General features: G+C 37.4%; 1 protein-coding gene across 4 annotated transcripts; it reads left to right on the top strand.

The window, feature by feature from the left end:
• Nucleotides 1–9267: 9267 nt before the first annotated feature.
• On the top strand, nucleotides 9268–24943 carry LOC115676437 (probable ubiquitin-like-specific protease 2B). 4 transcript variants are annotated; one of them, XM_030599359.2, is made up of 16 exons: nucleotides 9268–9546; nucleotides 10579–10913; nucleotides 10991–11078; nucleotides 11188–11237; nucleotides 12647–12844; nucleotides 12926–12995; nucleotides 13327–13435; nucleotides 15541–15597; nucleotides 16490–16621; nucleotides 16932–17132; nucleotides 17219–17274; nucleotides 17417–17510; nucleotides 19069–19159; nucleotides 21556–21675; nucleotides 22502–22912; nucleotides 23872–24943. In XM_030599359.2, the coding sequence occupies exons 1-16, from the start codon at nucleotides 9462–9464 to the stop codon at nucleotides 24595–24597; spliced, it is 2823 nt and encodes a 940-aa protein (XP_030455219.1). In that variant the 5' UTR covers nucleotides 9268–9461; the 3' UTR covers nucleotides 24598–24943. The 4 variants fall into 4 exon arrangements, with proteins under 4 accessions (XP_030455219.1, XP_030455221.1, XP_056167239.1 ...); XM_030599361.2 differs by having other exon boundaries at nucleotides 9268–9601; XM_056311264.1 differs by having other exon boundaries at nucleotides 9268–9621; nucleotides 10579–10793.
• The last annotated feature ends 691 nt before the right edge of the window (nucleotides 24944–25634 follow it).

Genomic DNA, 25634 nt, shown 5'->3' with positions numbered 1-25634 from the left:
AGAAATTTAAAACTTTATCTCCCCTTTTCTCCGGTAGATGCTACTAAATAGGGCCTTAGAAAAATCGAGTCATCTCTCCTCATGGACATAGGTCAATGTAATGGTTTCTATCACACATCTCTCTCTCTCTCTCTGTCTCTCTCTCAGATTTAACCTATTGCAACCGTCATGAATTCAAAACATTGCATTTACTCAAACTAGTTATTGTTTCAGGGATACCGTACCGATGGACTATGAGAACTCCTTCGCTATCTTCTATGTAATGCTTTTATAAAAAATCGCTTCAACCCATTTCATTAAATAATCGCTTGCAACTATAATGAAATTATGCTGTTTGGGCCATGGAGGATATATTTTACCAATTACATTCGTAGCCCAATCTCTGCATGGTCATGGCTTAACGATGAGATTTAATATTGATAAGGGAATGTGTCGAATTGGTCCATCTATTTTACACGATTTACACCATTTTGCGCAATCTTGAGTTATTCTAGGTAAAAAATAACCATGCTGACACAATAACTATTTATCTTTATTTCAACTTATTGTGTATCATAAATGCCTTCGTGCACTTCCGCCATAGCCAATATCGATTCATGTTTACTTAAACATTTTAATAATAATCCCTCAACAATCCGTTTGTGCAATTCATCTCCAAGCAAAATATATTTTAACGCTTTTCTTTTCAATTTCTTATCTTTTGAATTAGGATATTTTAAATAATCGATAAACGGCTTTCTCCAATCCTTTTGATTTCTAGCCAAATCAACATCTGCCATTATACTTCGATTTTCAATTGATAGCAGAACTCTTGTTTCTATGACTATTACTGCCAATTTTTTTTAGATTCAATAAGCAAATGCCATTTGAGCTAACTCGTTAATTTCTGAATTTTCATATTTTGCAATATCAATCAAGTCATAATCGAGGAAGTTGTCAAGTAACTCTTTAGGCAAAACATAATATATAATGATATTCTCATTGAAACATTGATATTTTCCTTTCAATTGTTTAATAACCAACTAGAAATCTCCCATTATTTTGATAAATTGTGCATTCAAATTGACTAAAATTTGTAAACCGATAATCAATGCTTCATGTTCTGCTTGGTTTTTCGAACAAGAGAAATCCAATTTGAACATAAATTTCGTTTGACACTCTTTAGGAGAAATTATCAATATTTTTATGCCTGAGGAGTTACTTACACAACATCCATCGAAATATTGAGTCCATAGAACTACTTGCATATAATTTTAATTTTCATATTCTTCAATTTGAACACTTGGATACGCTATAATGAAATTAGCAATTGCCTGTTTTTTTTATGGCTTTTAAAGGTACATACACCAAATCGAACTCGAACAAAGCAAATGCTTATTTAGCAATACGACCTCCAGTGATGGGCTTCGATATCATATGATTTATAACATTAGTTTTACATATTACATGAACAATAATTGGCTATAAATAATGATGTAACTTAGTATAGGCAAAATACAAAGGTAAACATGGCTTACCGATTGCGGTGTATCTCTTCTCTCTGTCGTTCAACATTCTGCTGATGTAATACACCGCCTACTCCTTATTTTCGTCATTTCTCTTGTGCTAACATGCTTCTAATTGTCATATCGATCACCAACAACTACAGTTTCAGTGACCTACATGCTTTAGGTGGCATTAATACGGGATGATTAGTCAAATACTCTTTGATTCAATCGATGGCAAGTTGTTGCTTTTCTCCTCAAACAAACTCTTCATCGGTTTTTAATCTAAGTATAGCAGATAACACTTTGATTTTGATAGACAAAGGAAATAAACCGACGTAAAAAAATTAATTTCTCTAAGGCTCCGTTCGTTTGGCGGAAAATATTCTCCCGGAAAATATTTTCCGGGTTTTCCGGTGTTCGGGGGGCGGAAAACGTTTTCCGTGGGAAAATATTTTCCTTCCCCCCTCACAAAATAGCTTAAGTCTATGGAAAATGACTTCCGCTTCTTCAAAAGCGGAAATCATTTTCTGGAGCTTCTTCTTCTTCTTCTTCACTAAGGTCGCCGACCGCCGCTGGTCGCCGCCGCCGCCGGTCGCCGCCCGCCGCCGGTCGCCTGCCCGCCGCGGCCGGTCGGCCGCCGCCGATCCACCGGCGCCGCGCGCCGCCGCCCGCGAAAAATATTTTCCGAAACTTTTTCATATTGATCACTGAACACCGGAAAATTATGTTCCGGGAAAATATTTTCCAAAAGGAGAATATTTTCCGCCAAACGAACGGAGCCTAAATTAATTGTAATTGTTTTTTACTCGTTGGTGCCGGTAAATCTAGAATGGCCTTGGTTTTAATTTTATCAACTTCAATGCCTCTTTGATTTACAAAAAATCCAAGAAAATTACCGTATTTCACTCCTACATCCTAGTAAAAGCTTGCTCAAGACAGTCTAGATAACTTACCTCGTCAGACTTGACAAAAACATCACTGATGTAGACTTCTGTGGACTTGTCGATCATATCGTGAAAGATGAAGTTCATTGCTTGTTGGTAAGTAGCTACAACATTCTTCAATCTGAACAACATTACTATCCATTCAAAGTACTGATGGCTCCTAGACACCTGAAGACCGTTTTAGACACAACTTTTTAAGCTATGAAAATTTGGTTGTACCCCAAATATCCTTCCATTAACGATAGAATTTCATTACCTGATGCTGAATCGACTAGCATATCAGCCATCAGCATTTGATGCTTTTCTTTTAGAGTTGTTGTATTTAGATCTCTAAAGTCGATGTAGGCCCTTAATTTTCTATTTTTCTTCTTAACGAGAACAATATTGGATAGCCACTCGAGATACCTAGCCGTCTTAATGAATCTTGCCTTGAGTAGTCGCTCGATCTCTTCTTCTACTTTTGAAATTACCTCTAGAGCAAGATGTCTTAAAGGTTATTTATGTGGACGAAACCCTTTTTTGATTGATAACTTACGTTCAACTATGTCTCTTTTTAATCGTGGCATTTCATGATAATCCCATGCAAAATCAATCTTCGTATATCTTCAATAAATCGACTAACCTGCTCCTGAAATCTACCTATAACATTGCGCCGATGTTAATCTCAATCGGTGGATCTTCGACTTCCATTGCCTTGTTATCTTCTTTTAGTGGTGACCCCTCAAGGTCCATTACACAATCGACAACATCAAGAGATTGTCCTCTTTCTTCTGAGAGAACAAATACTTGCCTATCGAGAAAATGTGCCTCGCACAACTATTTCCAGTAAAAAATAAGGCATTATCTCTTCGCACGAGACATGCGAAAAAAATGCTCTCTTTTAAGGAAAGGGCTTTCGCTCCGCTCATACATTTTGACCACGCACAGCAGAATTCGAATCTGCTGGCTCAGATATGTGACTCTTGGCTCGCTTCCTTGAGAAGGGCTATCCGTAACTAAGAAATGAGAATTTTTTGTTGACCCATATGATCTCAGGCTCACAAAGAGGATGAAACTAACAATTTTACACTTGGTGATTAGTAGAATGACTGTTTTTCAACCAAATATTCGAACAGTGTACTTTCTTCTATACAATAAATCTGCTTCCTAAGTTGCCTGGCTAAAAACTAGATCTTTTAAATCGGCTTATGGAGTTTTGGTTACAATGGAGTTATCGATATCTTAAGAACCCAATCGAACTCCATCTGCCCAAGAAAGGCATGTGCTATGATTGGCACATATGTACTCAACCTTGTTCCCATTCTATGTAAGTATCTGGTGGAGTGGCATACATTGATTACCGTCAATCCAATCTCTTCCCAACAAGTGATTCACATCTATGACAAAGAAAGTTGTCTTTCGATGTCTTTGAACTGATGATGAAGTCGAGTACTACTGCCCCCCTGGCATCACTAACTTCTCTAGCAAAGATTGATAATGTCACATTTGATGGAATAATCTCATCATCCCTTTTACCTAACTTTTTTAAACACTTATAGGCCATGAGATTAAGAGTTGAGATTCTCCGTCAACTAGAATCTTGGTTACTAGTCTGCCATAAATCTTGTTGGGAAAATCTGATGTTTTGAAGATACAAAACATACAAAGATTACTATGTATGTATTGGTTGAGTAAAACCAGATAAGAAATGCATCGTCTAAAAGTTAGGAGTTCTCTATCAATGACGAACAAGGTATTTAGCGCCGAGATGTCTACAAACTAGATGTACCTGAGGTGAACAAGCCTAGAACGAGGAGTTCAGTAAAGCTTGGAGGTACCATAGATAGGTGAACAATGAGGTAGAGCAATGATTGCCAATATGCTGAAAGGATCATAAGATAGAAGCTTGAGTGAAATTGATATTCTTTAGAATACTAAATGTATCCAAAGTATGAAGTGAAAAACTGACGATAACTTGGTGGACCTTTTATGAAGGTGAACAAGTCATGAAAAATCGGAAGTTTGTGGGGACTTAAAGGTATCGGACAAGGTGAAAAGTTTATATAGTCTTGGATCACTGAGATACTGAGAATAATCAATGGACAACAGTTCCTAAGTCGAATACCAACGAGTAACTTGGACATACTCACGAATTGCTAATATAGGCAGCCGATTATATCATTCGTGAAAAACAAGCTTACAACATGTTTATTATAAGAAGGCCCATATATTCCTTTGATTTATATTACGTGTTAGAAGGAATTTGACAGCTATCTTCAGGGATTCGAATTATGGAAAGAAGATTGGAGATAAATAAATTGTTTTATTACCAAATCATAGGAATAGATTATTACCAAGTATGGCCAACTATAATTGAGGAAACCTCATAATTATTAAGGATATGATTGTAGGGGCAACCAGATTTCACAATGATTGTGTCCATCAATTCTGTGAGTTTAGAGATTCCAAAACTATATAAGAAAATCAATACATGATGAAAGATAAGAGAGGCGGAAAATTGAGAAAGCTGTACTATCAAAATTGTATCGTCTTCTCTCTATGTTTGCAAGCTAACTATTGCTCATTTGTGTTTCACTCTATTGAGAATCGTTGCCAATCGTTTCCGGGACAACTTTGTTTTTCATTCGAATCTGGTACAAGTAATTCGGTCATACACAAAGGAAATCATTAAAGCTTCATCTGTGAATAATTTGACGTTAAGTGGATCATGTACTTCTCCGATTTTGGGTTAGATGGGATCATCTAGCTTCCGGGTGGATTAAACTAAATATTGATGGGGCCTCTAAAGGCAACCTAGGACTTGCTAGTGCATAGGGTATATTTAGAAATGAAGGGTTGACAAGCTTGGTGATTTTGCCTCATTCCTAGGAATATGTTCGTCGACACAAGTAGAACTTTGCGTTTTGTGGTTGGGAATCGACTTTGCAAAACAACTTGGCTTTCATAAGATCATCATTGAGATTGACTCTAAAGCCATTACCGATCTTATTGGGCCATCGCTTATAATTGATAATGATGGCCTTACTTTGCTTAAAGATATCAGAAGATTGTGCTCATTAAAGTGCAACATAACTTTGTGGAAGGAAATTGCTCTGCTGATTAGCTTATTAATCTTATAATCGATAAGAACATGGATATTAGTTTCTTTTCATTACCTCCTCCAAAGTTACTTCATATTTTATTAGGTGATAATATAGGGATAGTAAATTTACGACGTTAAATTTTTGTATCCAGCTTGAGCCCAATTTCATATAAAAAATACTAAAATACTTAAAATACATAATAAATATAAATGCTAAATACATATATATTGATATATATTTAAAGATAGAAACAAATTCGAATATATAAATAAAAATATGAATAACTAAAAATGAAATTGTTATTATTTTTGTTATTTTTAATTTTCTTTTTAAATTAGAATTCAAATATTATTTATATTCATATATTATTTTAATTTTATTAATTTAAGAAGTTTATTGTTCGATAAAAATAACTTTTATATTATGGATATTAGAAACCCTATCTACATTTATCTTACCTTCTCATGAGATATTTTTATTCGAGATATATCCCTCTTATATCTGACATTATCTTGTCTTGGCCAGAAACCAAACACAAGATATGATAAATTTTAACTTATCATAAATTTTATCCTGACTATCAAACGCAGGTTCAATAGATATTGGCTTATTATAATTCTTACCATTTCTTGTTCAATGTAGCCTAGCTTTGCTAGTTAGAGAACTCTCTCGATCCCAAAGAAGTCAAGTGCTAGGACCGTCCCTTCTGATCACTCAATCAAGAAGAGTTTCATCACAACAGATGGTTTGTGCGCAGGTGTTCAGCTTTATATCTCATTCTCATATGTAATGTACAAGCATTACTGATGGACCGTATTAATGTAGAGGCAAAGAGTAGGCAGGCATCTAATATAATAGAACATGTGACAAGTTCAGTTCCTCCTACAAGAGCCCAGAACTTCACATGACTCAGAGAAAAGATGGGACAAACATCTAATGCGGTACCTGTGTCCTCAACTCAGGAGAGTGTTGCAACATTAGCCAAGGAGATCAAATTTTCACCGAGGCTTAGAGAAAAGATGTCCAAATCAACTAGCAAAGGAAAATAGGATGTTGGTTGCTGTGCCTCTTCTTGTTGTTTAAAGTGTGTTAATGTGTAGAACACAGATGTCTGGTGTTTTGGGGTTATTCTAGGTTTAATTTTTGGATTTGCATTTTCTGTTTTAAGTGTGGCTTGGGGTTGATATGGGATGCTGGATTTTACAAAACCTTTTTAGGATCTCAGTTGTATGAATGTATTGACATTATGGATATGCAATTACAGGTCTCTCTGGATGGTACTTTCTTGCAAATGTGTCTTGATGAGTCAAAGCAATCATTACAAGTTTCACTTACTACGGCAATTGATATAGAATGCAAACTAAGGTAGATAGAAAAGACAGTTTGAGGCATGGATATATAATATAATTTAGACCATCATATAAAAAATAACCATTGCATCACCATTTCATTTATTGAGACATCTTCACAGAGGATACTGAGTACGTTCCCATCCAACAAAAGGTGTAAAAAGCATGATCCTCCCTACTTCAAAATATACAAAAACTCCAACCACAAAGTACACTAGACCATATCCATAAGTCTCCCACCTTAAAGAACATTCATAGGCAAATTACCAATACCACTTGTTGAAATATTGTCCCAAATCACTTAATAATGGGTCATATATGCTATTTGTTTTCATATGGATTATCTCTACCTTTCAACTAAGGTTTTTAGATTGGATATTATAACCTGATATTAGAGTCAATATTATCTTTTTTGCGTACCCCATCAATCAAATTTCACGTACCGCTCTTAATCCGACCTGCACATGAAAGGAGGTTTGTGTTGGACATTCTAAACCCACCAATTGACATTCTATTGACATTTGCTTCTGCATTAATGTGTCTCAACTTGAGTTTTTCATCTTCAGCCACGACATCAACACTTGTTACTCTGTTAACTTGCCTCTTTAAGCTAGGATTCTCATTTGCAGCTGCTCTGCTTACAAGTGATTCTCAATTCGTCCTTCAGCTTCTCGGCTTCTTCAATCGACTTCCTCTTGCACTCAGCTGACTCATTGATCACGTCAACAGCAGTCAGGGCAGCTCTTCATCATACCCATGTAAAGAATAGACAGCCATCACCATCCTGCAATTGGGTTTTCATATCGCAGTGAAAATGGGATTTTGCTACATTGAACATATGCTAAAACAGATATCTTTCCGACACTAGATTATAACACCGCTATTGATTGAGGATAGTCCCAAGTAGTCGTCGTCAATGGCGAATTCGGTCCGCAGCGGCAACGTATGGGGTCATTCCCATTGCAGATTGATCACAATCGTGATCGAGAGCTTGATCTGATGGTTGAGGAAGAAGACGATATGGATCAGAGCCATGGATCTTCGTTCAATCGCGAGCAATTTGGCCCCAATTTGAAATCCCTAATTGGGTTTTCGAAGATAAACCCAAAATCCCTTTCTCCAAAGTGAAAGTATACGTATGATTTATGTGTCATTTAAGCCAAATAACCATTCCGATGGCCAACTTAACATTTCGCTAGGCCATACCCTCGCAAGACTCGCTTCCTTTAAAAAGCATCAACTTTAACTCAAGTTTTAATTCTGGCTCAAATTTTTTTTCTCATAAAAAATTACAACTTTATAGTGGGTCCCAATTCCAGCCCAAACTTTTTTTATTTCTTAAAAAAATATCGACTGTAGCTTGTATCCCCATTCACTTAGTTCCTAAATCTGGCCCTTGATGAGTTTCCATCAAGTTTTCGCCTAGTACACGTGGAATGACAAATCGTTTTGACTGAAAAATTATCTAAAACATTGACGGAAGGTAAATTCGTCACATAAATACAAGTTTGGGATTATTTATGTCATAAGAAAAGTACGTGGTAAATGTATTAGCATAGTTTGTGGAGTTTTTTATGTCATGAAATTTTTTTCAAATAAATGTGTCACGGTGAATATATTTGGGATAAAAACGACACCCTTGAATTTGGATTCCTTACAAAGTGTACATCGGTAAAAGTGAATTCTCCGTGAAGATGTGGAGTCCCAACGGCTAGACAGGAAGACCCTATGCCACTTATGCCATAATTTTTCGTATAACGCTCATTTGAGAGCCATTATTATTTTTTTGGCTAGCTTAAGTGTTACATCGAAGTAAAATCAATCATTTGAGTGTCAATGGAAGCAAATCATCCTACATGGATTTTTTATATTTTTTTAATATTTTTTATTCTTTATTTTTCTTTGTTTTTTCTGGCGCTGGCCACAAAGGCTTCGCCTCAGCCAGCAAGGCCACAAAGGCCGTCAGCGAGGCCATCACCGACTACAAGCGAGGGCCTTCACAATGGGGCCACCTCGCACGCAGCCTGCGAGGGTGCAAAGGCCTACGCCAGATCTGGGCAAGGTCGGCGGCGAATTTTCCGGCGAGGTAAATTGTCAATGACATTTGATTTTTCAAATTTGTGACATTTAATTGATCGATTTTTCAAATGTATAGCACTTAAGTGAGTAAAAAAAAATTACAAAAGTGCCACATAGGCCGACCGTCTAAGCCGGAAATCGCCGATGGCATTTAAGTGATCGATTTTTTAAATTTATAATACTTAAGTGAGTGGAAAAAAAATTACGAAATTCAATACGAAAGCGAACTCATCCCGGCATGGTTCGAAGGTTTTTCAGGGCACTAAAGCCCAAACAATAAATACTACTATATCACTCCTTTGTACATCTGATCCAAGACGCGTTTTCGGAGCAAAGTCTTTTTGACTTCGCCGAGCACGCACGCACCTTCCTCGTCCTCGCCAATATCTCTCGCGAAAAGGAAACGCACGAAATTAGGGCACGCGAATTCCGAGCACCAAATCGCTCCCAGGATCCCTCGCAGGACCTCCCCCGCCCGGCGGACGCTGAACCTCCTCGCTCCGCCGCCGTCGTCGGCCGATGCGATCGTCCCCGATGAAGAGCTCGCGGGGCCTGGAGGTGTTCGATTTCAAGGAGGAAGACGAGCTCCCCGAGCTGGCCTCTGGCAAGTATCTAGGGAAATTCAAAAGCCCTAGGATGGACGATCACTCGATTTTGAAGTATAAGTTCCTTGAATGTGGTACATTTTGCGAGCTTTTTCCTTTGCCTCTTTTCCTTCTTTGGGCCGTGCTGTGATTGTTCGCGAGGGTTAGGTGCTTCGGGTTCTTTGTTGCGGCTGCGTGAATGGCAGCGCTGCTGCTTTTAGTGGCCGAGATATGCGCCGGGAATTTTGTTTTCTTTTTCTTTTTCAGCCGGAACTCTGTTTGCATTTGGTTTTCGAATCTGGGTATGAAGTGGTCGAGTATCGTACGAGAAGCAATTGTCGCATCGAGGGTGAATCTGCTGGAATTTGTTGTTTCCAATGTTGCGAATCGGAGGGGGGGTGAATTTGGTCTTCGAAAGATGATTTTTTTTGTTTCATGGGTGTGCCTGGAATCAATTAGCGATGGTGGAAGGGGTTTGTGCTACTTGCAGTCCACTCCTTTGTAAATGGGGAGAATGTGATGTATCACCCTGAACGGTTATCGAAAAGGAACAGTAATGATTGAGACAGCTAACCCAAACATATCCGGTAAATTGCTCTACTGGAAAAGGGCGGACGTCAGACTATAGGCAAAAAATTCAAGGCGTGCCACAAGAATCGCTTGCCCTTTTTCCAATGAAAAATCTCCCTTAGCAGTATGCAGTCCTGTTTACAGGCCTCTTATAAGTGCGTGCATGTCAGTCCCACATTGTTATTCCCTAATGCATGCTGGCAGGGTTTCAGAATTATGATGTAAGCAAATCTTATAGACATTGCCTCAATTTCTAGCAATGATGCAAGGAGGATTTCAATTGCTTACCAAGTTCGACTTAAGTAGATATTGCGGGCTTTCAATATATACTTGGAAAAGTTTGCTGCTCTATGCCCTCAATTAATTAGTTTTCTCGTGGTTTAGGTGGTTCTATTCATCTATAAATAGTTCTTGGAGTTGGTTTTTTTCTCAAATACTCAGCCTTTTACATTACTTTTCTAATTCTTCTTATTTGACTGTAGTTGCCCCTGGATCAGATGCTCCGAGAAATGAAAGTGATAGCGTGCTCTGCGTCGATGTTGATTCCCTTAATGGTGATCAGAGCGATGAAAATTCCAATTCAAACAATGCTTCAGGCACAGATGAAGAGGGTGGCACCACTAAAACATCGGATGAGGGGCCAAAATCTGCTTTCGGGTTTGATTCTTTGGGTCATGGACAGCATGCTTATTTCGAGGTAGAGAAGCAGGAATCTAGGAGTTCATTTTCTGTAGGGGAAATGAAAAACCCAAGCCCCGGTGCATCTTCACCTGGAAAAAGTCAGTCAAATTGTGACGTATCAGAGGCTCCATCCAATGTACTTGAAGTTAAATTATCTATATATTATGCTAAGATCCTGATATAGAAGTTTAACTATAGTTGAACTTTTTGCAGGATGGGTCGGTTGAGCTGAATTCTGACGCTGGTGAAAACATGGATGAGCATGCTTCATCTAGCTTTGCTTCAGATTGCGAGGAGGATGGTTAGTAGGTCAAGTTATATATCTATGGGCCTTCTTTAGCCCATGATTTACCTTTTGAATGTTTTCTTCGAATGCGGTGTTCTAATCACGACTTGCTTTGAAATTTCAGTTTCTTTAGATGGTCACGGTGCAGATTATTATGCTAATCACATGGAAGTGGTATATTCTGCATCTTGTTAATTATTTACTGCAGTCATTTTGATGAGATATGTAGAAATATTTGTCATGCATTTATGCCTTTGCTAAATGAATGAGATCTAGATCATGAGCAAAGAAAGTTCTTGTTGTCCACTCTCTTTCTTTGTTTACTTTTAACCTTTCATTCTCCCATTAATTTGCTTTATTAGTTTCGAAGCACCAGTAGTTTTATGCGCTCCTGTTTCTTACTTATTTTTTATCCCCCTCTGGTCTTTATGGTTATTGAGAATTCTCCACTTTCCATTCTCATTTGAAGTGGAAAGAGGATAGCTGTTTGAGGGAAATATTCAGTAGATAACTTTTGTTTAGTTCTTCTGGGAAATCTTTTTTGTAAAAAATAGGAGAGTTATAGAAGGTCGATTTGTCTTCAATTGGAATAAGATTGAGAGCACATTTTGTGTGACATCCATTGGCTAGCTCTATTTTGCAATGTCAGTGGGAAAACTTATGTAAATAAGAACATGTACATGTAAAAATTGGCAAGCTTCAATATATCTTAAATTACTGCAACTAATTTCCTTATTTGCTGGACTTACCTCCCCGTGGCTTTGCCGGACTTACCCCCCTGTGGCTTTGCCGGACTTACCCCCCTGTGGCTTTGCCAGAAGATGTATCTAAAGTCCATTTTTTGTAACTGAAGGGAAAATGGTGATGAAATTTCTTGGAGTGTTTTCTAGATGGTTTGGAAAGTGATCTTGAGCAAAGGCCACTGGTATCGGGATTGCCATAGCCCCTCATATATCGTTCAAATGGGTGATTTGACCAACCCAACCACTTGAAGATACTACCATGAATTTTATGGTGCAACATCATTCTTGAGCAAAAAAAATTTAACAATTAAACTACCAACCAGGTGGGTGCAAACACATTGCAAAAAGGAGCTCAAGAAACGAAAAGGAGCTTGGTTACAAGAAAGAATTTACAAAAAGAGAGGGAGAAAGTGGTATCATAGAAAATAGCTTGAAGCAGGTCCTATAACTTCCTTGGATTAATTATAGCCGAAATGTACTTCATATGTAGTTGCGCAACAAAGCTACGCTCAAAGGAGATATCATGTCGCCATTGTTTGGAGTGAATAATTTTATAACGGATGGTTGAAAATGTATTGTGATCCATTGGACCCTAGCGGATTTTGCATTACTTAGTTGTTCCTATTAAATATTCCGATGGCACATGTAGCCTGATGGGCAATGATAGAAAGATCAGATCCACCCAAGAGGGACAACGTGGTACGTGTTGGTTAGAGATGGACTAAGGGATATGCTGAATGAGAAGTACATAGTGTAATTTTGGAGCACAAGATCTTATCCTAATCTTTTGCATCTTTTTTCATATAATTTTTGTAATTTGAATGTTTGTGCAATTTGTAGGATGGTGCAAATCGGGCAGTTGTTATTCGCTCTGAATATCTCATATATCAGGCTAACTATTATGTGGGGCCCCTGCTAACATTCTCCCCAAATTGTATCCGAGTAGATTGTTCAACTAATTGTGAGAACGAGAAAGACTTGTCACTTGTATTGGAAGTTGATGATCTCATTAGTATTTCGTGTCAGTGGTTACAGAAGGTGAAATCTAGATCCCCATCAGAGATGTGTTTAAATTGTGAATCTACAATTTATTGGGCTAACATGGTGGGATTCAAACAGGTTCAAATAGTTTTTGTTAAGCTCCGTATGATCTCCAAGGATTCATTCCATAAAGCTCATGATTCTTCAGGTGAGTGGAATAGGAAATCTTCTGCGCTGTCTAATGCCTTTATAAAACTGTATTGCATAGTATCATTAAGGACTTACGCATTTTGACAGAACAAAGGTGGAATATTGGGAAAGAAAATATATGATTGGCTTGTTGGTTTTTTAACTGGCATTATCCTAAGCTTACTTAGTGGAACTAAATACAGGTTTATTTGTTTGTATCATCTTACAATAGGATTCATTCAAATTTCCTAAGCATTTTCCTAATTTTACAAGGTTATTGCTATGTCCTCCATTGATCTGTTGCTTTCTTTTTCCACTTCTGGTGTTGTTGACAATTTACTCCTTTCCAGGCATTGAGGAGTTGAAGTTTGCAGTTGTTGACCCAAACTGGTCAGTGAAGCAGGAAATGATCTTGACTTCAAATGTGAAATACTCAGCTATCTGGGACATTGTCACTGGGTAAGTAAAACTATAGCCAGCTCTTCATGTCCCATCTAGCTCTTTAGGATTTTTTTGTTATGAATGGACCGATGTTGCTTAGTTATGTAGACAAAACTTTTCTTTAAAAGGTTAGTAACCTCTCTGTATGTTACTGATTTTTAATGTTGTTGATATTAAAGTTTGTTGCAACCAAAATTTAGGTGTCAACAAAGTTGCATGATATAAATGCTGTTGTAGTGAGTATCCTGTCCTCAAAATTCCCTTTCACGTTAGGTTGTACTGGGCAATGTACATGCGGGTTCGTGAGATGGACCCTTGTCCTGGTCCTTTAGAAGATATAAAGCTTTAATTTTCGGGGAATGTTTTTTGGAGGTCATGGTCTTTTACGGGACTAAGTGCTCATCTACTGACATTAGCCCCTTCATACTTTGGTTTTGGTTGTTTGATGATGAAATTTAATTATCAAGAGTATCTAAAGGGAATCTGACTAATTTTATCTTATATTGGCTCAGAATGTGGCTGCTTTGTCATGCATATAATGCTTCTTAAGGTTTTGAAAATTTGAACTTTGAACGCATGCATATATGAAAACTAGCCATAATCTAGTTCAAGGTGCATTTAGCATAAAATTGATCACATAGGTGACAGTTATTGTGTTCAGCCTAGTAGAAATTATTATCAACGATGGACTAAAATAAGCAGAATATCTTTTTAGATGGCTTGCAACGTCTTTTATTTAGATGACTTACAATCACAAATTGGTAGGTTTATATGTTATGTGGAACTAAGTTGGCACTTTCATTAGATTTGAGGTCTCGTTTGGCTAAAGGAAGCAAGACAATGGGAATAAAATAAGTGGAATCAAAATAATATTCTATGTTTGAGTTATTGTGTTTGGTAACTTCTTCGAATGGAAACGTGATTCTTTTATGGTTCATATATTGAGGTCATAATCATTATTAGTATTAGGTTTATTTGTTTCCACTCAAATATAAGTAAAAGGCAGTTATTTTTCTTTCCCGCCAAAGTTTAAAATTCACAAAGTCCAAAAATTATGAAAAATTTATTGGTGAATCTACATGCAAAATGTTATATGTTTTGAAAGTTTCAAGTGTTTCAGGTTAAAAAAAGTCTAAAGTGTGCGCGCACCACAAGATTCGGATTATACAAAATTTGAAAATGAAAAGTTAATTTAGGCACACTCTCAGCAAACTAATAAACAAAAAAACAAGTATACCTACCGCATCAAGTGTCCTTACAGAAGTTGCCAAATTCAGGTTGTAATTATAGGTCCATTTATGAAGTTACTGTTTGTGTCCTTTTAATCCCATTCATTTCCTCTCTCTATTCATCTCCTCCCATGTTAATGAAAGCACGGTTGGAGACCACTTTTCATTTTAAGTTGGGGTACCCATTCACCTTTATTCCTGGTGGCCAAACACCATCAAGATGCTAATAAATATCTCATTCCTATTCCATCGATTTATTGTCGATCGAACAATACTTAAGAGTTTTACAGGGTGTTTATTCTACATGTGCTTTCACCTTTATGATTCAAGTTTCCATATCCTTTCTTTTATGCCACGTTTCATCCACATCCTTGTTTGATTAATGTCAATTTTGTTGGTTCTCTGAGGAATTTTCCAGTAGGTACAATGAGTTATGGCAATGAGACGGTCTGACACTAGGAAATAGTTCATCATTTGAAATTGGCACTCTGTGCTAGTTGGCAATGTCTAATCACTTGTATACACCCATCTTTATTCTTCAGATGAGGCTCCTTTCTTCATATATAGGCATGGAAAGAGTGAGTTTCTTTTTTATTGCAGGGATTACATGTAGGGATTCTTATAATTAACATGCTTCTCTTCCGATAAGGATCATATTTATTCGGAATTGCAATGAAAATAGATGCATTGTTTGTTGTTTCATTTTTAGTTTTGAATGCAATTAGTCTGTCTCTAGTTGCTCGTTAGCAGGAGGAAGTAAATCATGTGTAATTGCTTTTTATAGTGCATTGGGTTTATCATATGTAATTGGTAAATGCCAATATATTGTGCATCGAATTAATGGCCTTGTCTCGTTTTATTTATTGAATCAAATTACATTTTCCTCTTCTATAGTGCGGATGGGGCGCTGTGTCAAGGGGATCTAAGTGGAGACAGGCACTACTTTCCCGAGTGAGTTACATTAACATAATTTACCCATGCTTTTACCTTTCTTGGAAATGTAAGTCTTTAATGTCGTGATAAATTGCTGCGACTTGTAAGGTGTTTAACGCTTTTTTGTGCTTTCCACTTCTATTTTTATAGTTTACATTCAACGTGGTATGAAACGTACTTGTGCATTAGGCTTGACACAGGTTTAATTATTCACTTCACTATGTGCAAATATTTATATGTTTGGGCAATTCATCTGGGCTTTGATTCCCATCTTACTTGGGCCATAAGGTTAATGGGGTATGAGTCCAGGATTTACCTATATAAAGGTGGGCTCCCTCGTTATCAGAAAAAAAAGAAGATTCGATCATTTTTAAATTGCGTAGAGCAATATTTATCTCGCGGATGTGTGGGTGTAAGTTTTCATTTCCAGGTGGATCAAAAGACTGTTTGGGGGTTCAAAATCTTCAGTTGCTTCTGTGTTTAACTCTTTTATTCGGCTTTGGTGGAAATAATTCGTATTTTAGTTGTTGCAAATTTCAATCCGACTCTGGAGAAAGTTTTCCCCATGATGAATTGAAGTATTTATTACGTTCTCTAACCAAAGATATGAGCACTCAGAGCAAGTTGAGCATTAATAGATGGGATTCCATTGGGATCACATGTATAAGCTCCCTTAAAGTTAGATTGCGCATTTCATCTTTTTGATACAATTTTATTTTTATTTTTTGATTTATGAAAAACAAAATGCTGGAATGGAGTCAATTGGCTCAGACATCATCCTTTCTTACCACTGAAACTTAATTTTGGATGCATATTTCTGTGTCATATGTGGAATTCTTCATTGGAATTATTTGTTATTGAAATGGTTACCCTTTCTTTCATCACATAATCGGACATGTTAATTTTGCAGTTTCGACGAGCCTTTTGAAGAATTTATCTATCCAAAAGGGGAGGCAGATGCAGTCTCCATCAGTAAAAGAGATGTGGATCTACTACAACCGGAAACATTTATCAATGATACAATCATAGACTTTTATATAAAGTAAGTTGTTGTCGTAGCTGTCTGAATTCTCAGAAATACTGCCACCTTGATTCCCAACAAATACCTGCTTAGACATTGGTCTTTGTGAATGACATATATACCAATCAAGTTGAGTTTATTGAGAGAGGTTTAGACTTTTAGTCCTTTAGACTTGACAACATTCTTTAAACTGGATGGTCTGTCTTAGCTATTTTGTTTGAGAATTTTCACTAGGAGGTTCATCTTAGCTTTTTCTTTGAGAATTGACTGACATAGGTCACTGCTTTTACTTTGTCATTTGCCTTATCTTCAATCTTTGTCAATGTTTTAGGTACTTAAAGAATCGGATTCAACCAGATGAAAAACACAGATACCATTTTTTTAATAGTTTCTTCTTCCGGAAGCTTGCTGATCTAGATAAAGATCCATCCAGTGCCTCTGATGGCAGGGCTGCTTTCCTACGTGTCCGTAAATGGACAAGGAAACTTAATCTTTTTGAAAAGGATTACATTTTCATTCCTGTAAACTTCAAGTAAGATGCAAACCAATCAGATTTTGTGCTTCAAGTATGTTTATGCAGCTTCGCTTATAGTGACAGTATATATGTCCTTGTAACAGTCTTCACTGGAGTTTGATTGTCATATGTCACCCTGGCGAGGTGGCCAGTTTTCAAGGTATCTTTTGGTTCTTGTCTTTCTTCCTGGTATTTGTCCATCTCTGTGGTCCTTGAGTTGAAAATTTGAGATGGATGGTATCGATTCAGCTGCATAATGTGCTGCTTGTTATTTCTTCATTTGGTTGTTTGTGAACTTCCAGACAGAGACTCAAGACAGTCGCCCAAAGTACCTTGTATACTGCACATGGATTCTATCAAAGGAAGTCATACTGGTCTGAAGAATCTTGTCCAAAGGTATTATAAGATTTTTGTTTACCACTTTTACATTTACAATCATAGAGATGATTGCTTTTGAACTATGGTTGGTGGGCTACCCAGTGATTGAAAGTTTGAAAACTTTCTTCTACTTTTCTTAGAACAAAAAGATTTTCCATCTTTGATGTTAAGAGGTACAGCTAAAATCATTGTGAAGCATTAGCTTTCAAGTTGACGGTATTGAATTGTAGCTTTAGATGGCGCTTAAGTGAATGTATTTGGGAGGAATAGTTTTGTGTTAATAGAGGAGAAGGATGGATCAAAGGTTAGTCATGTGAATGACCTTTTGGTGATATTCCTGTTAGGATATGAGGCTTGGCAAGGACAAGGTTGAAAAAAGCGAAGAGGCATTGTGCAAGGATCTTTACTTTTTGGAAAAGTGGGAATATCGTTAGTAAGCAGTGCCAATAGCACAAGACAGTCTGATGTAGCTTTCTCGGCCAGTAAGAAAAGGCCTAGTGCGGTTATTTAGGCTTTAGCTTTGACTGAACTTCTCTATCTTATTTTCTTCAGATGATGACCCAGAGCATCTCGGTTGCTGTGTATTTTTTTTATGAAGAGGTTTTGTTATTAAGGCCGAATGACACATTCTGATTCGATAGTGTAAGAGGTTTCTAATGATATCTAAAGATGCATATGTATTTTCATGCTCCTTGAAGAAGTTAACGAAGAGGTGACATGTGAATCTCTCCACTGGTGACACCTGAACCTCTCCACTGATGACACATCTCCCGACATTAAATTTTTTCCCATTTTTTACTTCCCACAATCTCTGAAAAATAATAGCATAGACAGAAAAAGAAAACTTTTTCTGACTAATGAGACATCACCACTTTCCTCCTCAAGGTTCTTATACTTATTTTAAAATTTTCTACTACTTAACAATAAAATGTTAAATCAAATTAAAAAACCAGTAATTGAGGAATAAAAACATGAAGTCATATTAGTTTTAGTCATTAATCTTTGATGATATAAACTAACATACAATTTTGCAATGCAATACCAAGTCAATCTTTTTATGATTGTAAGATAGGTAAGGTTATCAAATCTGACTCATACATACCAGTAGAGTCATACGCATGGAAAACGATGGAATTTAGATTTTTTTTTTTTTTTGTGCTTGAGTATTTTTAAATATGCATGTCTTAAAAGATTATCCTGCTATCTGAGGGAAAAAAAATGAGAATTTTGGTGATTTAAACTAATGATATTGATTTTGATTTAGCTAAATCCATGATATAAAAAGTTATGCACTCTTAAATTGGAACATTTGCTTATTTCCTGTGCATAGCACGGGCCATAAGTCTAGCGTTTATCACTAAGGGGATGCCAATGTCAAAAATTACATCTGTGGCCATTTCTGCTTATATCTGACTAACATTGTAAAAGGGAAGGAAAAGCAAAAGTTTCATGTGTTTGTTCTTTTAATAATTATCTTTCTTTTGTGACATTATCAAACTTTTTGTTCATTTACCTTTTGTTGGATTGCTCTTTGGAATCAATTGCGTTGACATTTCTTTATTTGGTGATGCAACAGTTATTTGTTGGAAGAATGGAAAGAAAGGGGAAACGAGACATCAGAAGACATATCCTCTAAATTCACCAATTTGCGATTTGTCCCACTCGAGGTATGAATTGATTGCTCTAGGTGTAAAATGTCTCTTCAACGTTGATTTTTTGAAGAAGAATTGCTATAGATGCTGTCACAGTGCAGATGGTATGAAAGAAAGCGAATCTTCCTATAACACGTCTTGTGCATGCACTGATATGCCGAATTATGTCATGATAGTCATGAAAATTTTTTGGTTCACGGAAAACCTGTTTGTGGACACCATATTCACCTGACAGGTTTGAACTTTGAGGCAACCAGAATATCTCTAAGCTTAGCTCTATGTTTTCCTCATGTTTGAGATATGAATGCAAGATAATTCAGTTCCATTGATAATGAGAAATTCGCAAAATGTGGTCATCCCCCCTTCCTCAAACCTTGGCCTTTTAAATTGTGAAAGAGTTCATCGTAAGGAAGTTGTTGCCGTCGGCTCTGCTCCAAGAGGTTCTGGAAAATTGATGATTTTGTGAGAGGGTATGAACATTTCATCTCTTGTCAATATAGGGATGTCACTTTTTTGGGGTTTGTGAAGATCATTGGTGCTCTTTAGGGGCTAACTCATCCTATAAAAGAGAAGTTGACAGATTTAATGCTAGGGGTGTGCTTGGGTGCTATTGGTAAATTGGTTTTCAGCAGTATATAGGTTAGTAGATGTTAATCAGATTCGTATATCCTTATGTCCAGAAGGTTTCATCATTTTAGTTTGGAAACCCCAAAAAATCTCTTACAACTTTCCCTCCATAATTTGAAAATAAATGTTTTGTTTTAATTTTCAGCATGAACAATATGTTACCCCACGTGTCAATATTTGCATCTGTAGAAAGATTTCAGGTGTTTTAGGTTAAATAAAAAATCAAAGTGAGTGCCACAATAAACACCAAAGAGTAAGAAGTATTAAGTAGAACTCCACCCAGACCTTTATGGAGTTTTCTTGTGACAATGGAAGAAGAGGCTTTCCTTCACAGAGGTGGTTTTGTGCTGGTACTTATAGCGGCCAATAGAAGCATTGTTGATGCTCGATACTTTGTTACAATTCTTGGATACATAGGGAGGTGGAATCTGGAATTTATGTATTTTGGCTAGTATTCTGAGAGTGCACAAAGAAAGGGGCCGTTTAAAGAGATGAAGTCAACGCTGGATGTGAGATGCATGGCTGAATGAAGCTAGAGACATAAGAAATAAGGCAGCTTCCTTATAGAACTTTCCCTTTGGTTTTCGTGATACATTTTGATATTCGAGAAGAAACATTTTGTTCAGTCAGCTCTATTGTTGATCCTAGCTTTTCGATCAATTTCTTATGAACAAAGTTACTGCAATTATATATAGCATACTTTAAGATATTGGGAAATTATTGCACCATAATTCAGGTCAATAGAACTGCTGGTATTGCTGCTGAAATTCCAACTTGACTTGACTCGGCCAAAAAATTTTCACTGGATGTAATGAAGGCTTTTGGAAATTTCACATATATCTGTGTGGCTGCAGATGAAACTGATTTCACCATGGGCACTAATGGGATAGTATTTAACTATGCCGTAGGAATAAGCTAGCAAATTTTGTGGTGATGTATGGCTGTTTTACATATCATCTGATGATTCTTGACCCCTGGAATAGCTCCTGCATTTTCATCAGGGATTTAGAGTATCACTTCTTATAGTTGATTGATATATTTGGCAAGGATTCAAATAGTACTACTGACATGCTGTTTGACTTCCTGTTGTGATATCCAGGGGAAAGATATTAGTTTGGAAATATGATTCATTACTGTGATTTTTCAATTCCATAGATCACTCATAGATTTTCTGTAATCATCCTTATAATTGCGTTCCAATACTCAAGGGAGGGAGTGAATTTGGTTATAGCTGCAGATGTCATCCACCTACTTTTTGGAGAACTTTTATCATGACATTAGTTAGAGAAAAATCTGTAGTTGCCTCTATCTCTGGTATCTAGCCTGTAACATAATCCAATCCCATGATGTAAGTGTTTTAAAAGTATATAATAGTGCTGGTAGCCTTGATTATCTGAGGTTTACCAAGCTGAATTAGGTAACAAGGTTTTGCCATTCTAAAACTTGTATTGTAGATGGGAGCAAATATTCTACATCTCTAGAGAGTTTAGTTGATAGCTAAAGATGTTCAATAACTTTTGAGTGGACGTTCTTTTTATGAATCAACTTTTTGTCTTAATCAAGAACTTGGGGACAAGGCATTGGCCTAGTGTCATCCACCCAGCCAAGACCCTAGGCCTTCTGTTAAATTCTTGGTGTCCCCTTCCCCCTTGCCTACCACTGGAAGAACCCCAATATATCTGAGGCAATACTCTGTGTGTGTGTGTGGGGTGTACGTGGCATGCACATTTGTGATATTTTTGCTGAAAAGATTTAACATACATTTGTTCTTTTGTTGATCTCAGCTGCCACAGCAGGAAAATTCATTTGATTGCGGCCTGTTTTTACTCCATTACCTGGAGTGTTTCTTGGAAGAAGCACCTTGTACTTTTAATCCGTTCAAAATATCCAATTTTTCCCGATTCGTAAGTACCTAACCAGTTTTGCCTTCTGAAATGATATCATTCAGTTTTAGACTGTCTGCCTTTTGGTTTTGCTTCAGAAGTGAATTGGTAAAAATCTGGTGAAGGGATGATTTTGTGACGATAATACTGTTGTAACTCCTCCAAGAAATGAGTCAGGTGTGGTGTTCTGGGATCGTGATGCTTGTTTGGACTAGTTTTGCTGGGTCCTTATTCTGTTTGGTCCAGTTCTTGAACTGATCTTGTTTCTTTTCGTAATTTGATCTCTGTATCCAAAGTTTCTGCTTATTTTTAAAGAACAGTCCTCTGAAGCATAGTCTGTTGCTTTGGATTTTGCTACAAAAATAAATAGCTTGTTTGCATCTTCTGTGGCTATTCATTCTTTTGGATATTGCGTGGCTTTCTACATCTTGTTTGTTTACAGTTTGATGCTTGATATTGCAATCCCTTGGAGTTACACTTCCTATAATTTCTCTGAATGTCGAAAATTATTTTGGTTCCTGAATAGAAGGATCTGCTGCTCTTTTTGGTCAAAGTTAGACTGGCATCTATCAAGATGGAATGATGTGTTTCTGGATGTGATAGATAATAGCCTGAAGATATACGAGACATAGTGTTGAAATAGGCAGAACTCAAGTGATAAATTTTAGAGAGAATATCAGTACTAGCTCGTCTCTTTTACTGAGTATTCTTAAGTGGGAAATGTTCTCTTTGTCTCTGCTCTAGGAAAAACATTCGTTGGTTTTCTCTGCTTTTGGCATGATCCTTGTTATCTCTGTCTTTTTAGTTGATGATTTATTTACTGATCCCGGCTCTTCAATTTTTGCAGCTTAGCACGGATTGGTTTCTACCAGTTGAGGCTTCTCTCAAGCGTACAGTTATTCAGAAATTGATATATGAACTCCTTGATTTTCGGCCCCATAATGCTTCTTCAGCGGACTGTACTGAAGAAAATCAGTCCTCTAGAATTCTAGAAGTTAGGAATGAAAACAAATGTGTAAACTCTACAGATAAACATAGTCCTGTGGCACCTTGTGATTCGGTCGCCCAAGTTGACAAGGGTATTGAAATCAGTTTGTTATCTGATCCTTCCATGAGGAATTCTCAAGGCCTTAATGAGTCGGGCCTGGTCCTGAGGGAGCTTTTTGAACCAGGAGCTGCTACTGGTTCATTTCTTGGAAGATGTCTTTCTTTTGACCAGCCAGCGTATTTTCTTAATGGTCCTCTATCAGCAGTAGAGGTAATAAATTCCCCTTACAATTAGAATCTTTTTGCAGGTTTGAGATACTTGTTAAAGTATACTGCTTTCAAAAATCTTTTCAAGGGTAGATGGCTATCTTATTCTTTACCGATGCTTTGGAAAGGTCATCGAAATGATAGCCAGCTTTCTTGCTGGGGAAACTGGTAATGTTACTGGTTTTGGCAGCATTCTAGGTGTCAGCTAAGACAGCATTCATGACTATAGAACTAATAGAAGTTCCCCATAAATTACTATGATTGCTTTTGTGGAAATTGACAATTCTCCTCATTCTATTGCAGAAGATCTGATAGTCTCTTATTATAACTTTAGATGTAATCAAGCCATCGGGTCGAGACAAATAATGTTGGAACTCTATTATTCGAGTCTCCATTGACTCCATCACTTGACTTCGGCTTGGTTGAGCTTTTTCTCTTCAAGCTCAAGATTAACTCGATAAAATTTGTTAAGCTTGATTCAGTTAAATTTTGATGATAAAAGTCTAGTTTGAGCTCCTGTTTATACTCTGGAAATATAATGCAACAACACTGACAAAGTATTCCTTACCCCACTAAGATGGGTCGATTACATGAATGTTGGACGATAAGTTGAAGAATAACATGACATGTATGTACTGCATACAAAAATTTAACTGCTCGAATAGGCTTTGCTTGATCCAAGTAGTTTTGAGCCGGAGGTCGAGTAATCAATATTTAAGCTACTCAAGATCGACAAACATCTTGCCAAACTCAGGTAGTTTACAGTTGTGGTCGGTTACCCCTAGCTATATATGTGACCAGTCTATCTCTGTACTCCATTCCCATATTCTATGGTAACACTACCTATCTACTTTCTTCTCTATCATCTTGTTATGGAAAGGTGGATGGACACCTGTATCTATGCTTCACATTATTCTCGTTGTCACTGATTGTTACTAACTTCTGTACTATCGTTATTTCCAGCCAGCAGATGCAGAGATCGGTACCCAATTTGCTTATGCGCCTTATGCACCTTCAGGGGAGTCAGATTTCGGAGAGATTAACAGAGTATCGCATGAAGCCGCCGGTGTTTCTTGTACATCTGAAGGAGTCAGACCTGAGAACTTATGGAGACCAGGAATATCAGCACAAGGAGAGCATGAATGTCACGATGACTCAGAAAGATCCATGTACTCTCTAGATGATTCACAGGACATAGATATTATTGAAAGCAATGGTAACAATCTGGCCAGAAAGGATGCAAGTCTGAGTCAAGAACTCAAAGCAGAAGGTCTGCAATCTCTTCCCATGGAAAAGTTGGAGCTTTGTGCAGATGGCCTTGCCTCTTCTGGGGACATGCCAGAGAATGTAATTGCGGATTCCCAGAACCTTGATGCAATGAGTGATGATGGCGACGAGCATGTGAATTTCGCATTGCAGGACAACTTAATCATGTCATTGCAACACAATTCCGGGACAACCATTACCATGTTGCATGGGGAGAGCGATGTTGAGCTCGATCCATATACTCAAGATACCAAAATTGCGAATATAATGGAGAACGCGATAGCTCCTGATGATGTGGCGAAGACCCAAAGCAGGCAGGTGGAAGATCTGGACGGGCAGCCAGATGCTAAGAGGCTGCGGCTCACGCCTCCATCCGAAAGCGAGGAACTCAGCGGAAACATCTCTGAGGTTCTTCATTTGTGAAACAAGCGAATGAAGAAATTGGGAAATAAATGTGTCCCTCTCGTGTTACTCATCAAGAATTTTTATATTTAGAATGTCGCTAGGAAAGTGCTGATTTGCCATGCTGTGAATAGTCCGATGGCTCATTAAGTCAATTGTGCTTTAGTCCAAAAATTGACAAAACCGAGAATGCTGATGCTGCATTTTTTTGTACTAGCTGTTCAAAACCGGTTTATGGTTCGCTCCCTCGTGCTTTTTCTTAAGAAAAGCTCCGACACGGGCTCGAGTCCTGAACAGAAAACGAATAGTGTGCCATTTGGTATGGAAAAGCTAATGTGATATGCAATGATTTTTCCTTTTGACTCTACATTTTCTAATTTATTTTGAACATCAAGAAGGAATTTGAGGGGTTCTATTTGACTCCATCCTTTGTCAGTCCTAGAGATTTCTGCAGAAGGAAGACGGATTTGCTGATAGTCTGTTTGAGGCGGGGGTGATTGGTTCTAGGTGCACTCGTTCCTGGGTCAATGGGGAATCAGTCTTGTGAATTCCATTTCCAAAAAATTGGAATCGGGAACGGACCAATCAATTATGGAACTGTCGGTTCCAGGTTAGTTTTCGGTTCTATTCAAGAATTGGTCCATTCTTATGTTTTGGGTAAAAATCTAAATTTATTTAATAAAACATATAGTTTTACCATTACGTTATACAAACGTTTCTCGGTGAACTAGTTACGTGGCTATTTGATCCTATTGAAAGTCATGGTTCAAATTTGATGGGTGTAAGTACTTTTTTCGCTTTCCAAAAGGGCCTTCAAAACCAGTTCAAAATCCGTCCAATCCGGGAACTGTCTTGGTTGGACAAACGGCGATCCGGCCTTGAAACTGGGAACCAAATTCAAATTCTTTCTAGGTTAATTGTCCCTTAGAACCTGCTAGGAACCGAATCGATCAAGCCTAATTTGGTTGATTCCTGCATTGAACAGATTCTATTCCCACCTCTAATATGAGCCCTGCTTTGTTATTGAGTATGGGTTCAATATAGTCAAATCCTACTAT

Source organism: Syzygium oleosum, unplaced genomic scaffold (genome assembly GCF_021117445.2).
Source record: "Syzygium oleosum isolate NSW1041296 unplaced genomic scaffold, Sole_v2.1 Sole_v2.05, whole genome shotgun sequence".
Lineage (NCBI taxonomy): Eukaryota > Viridiplantae > Streptophyta > Magnoliopsida > Myrtales > Myrtaceae > Syzygium > Syzygium oleosum.
Note: the sequence above shows the minus strand (reverse complement) of the source record. Positions and strands in the feature narration are given on the sequence as shown.

Bases quoted from the DNA above. Each gene is read 5' to 3' on its own strand.
- LOC115676437 (XM_030599357.2), top strand. From the start codon at position 9,462: ATGCGATCGTCCCCGATGAAGAGCTCGCGGGGCCTGGAGGTGTTCGAT. The intron at 15,598-16,489 runs GTGAGTTACATT...TTAATTTTGCAG, and splicing joins GACAGGCACTACTTTCCCGA to TTTCGACGAGCCTTTTGAAG. The intron at 21,676-22,501 runs GTAAGTACCTAA...CAATTTTTGCAG, and splicing joins TATCCAATTTTTCCCGATTC to CTTAGCACGGATTGGTTTCT.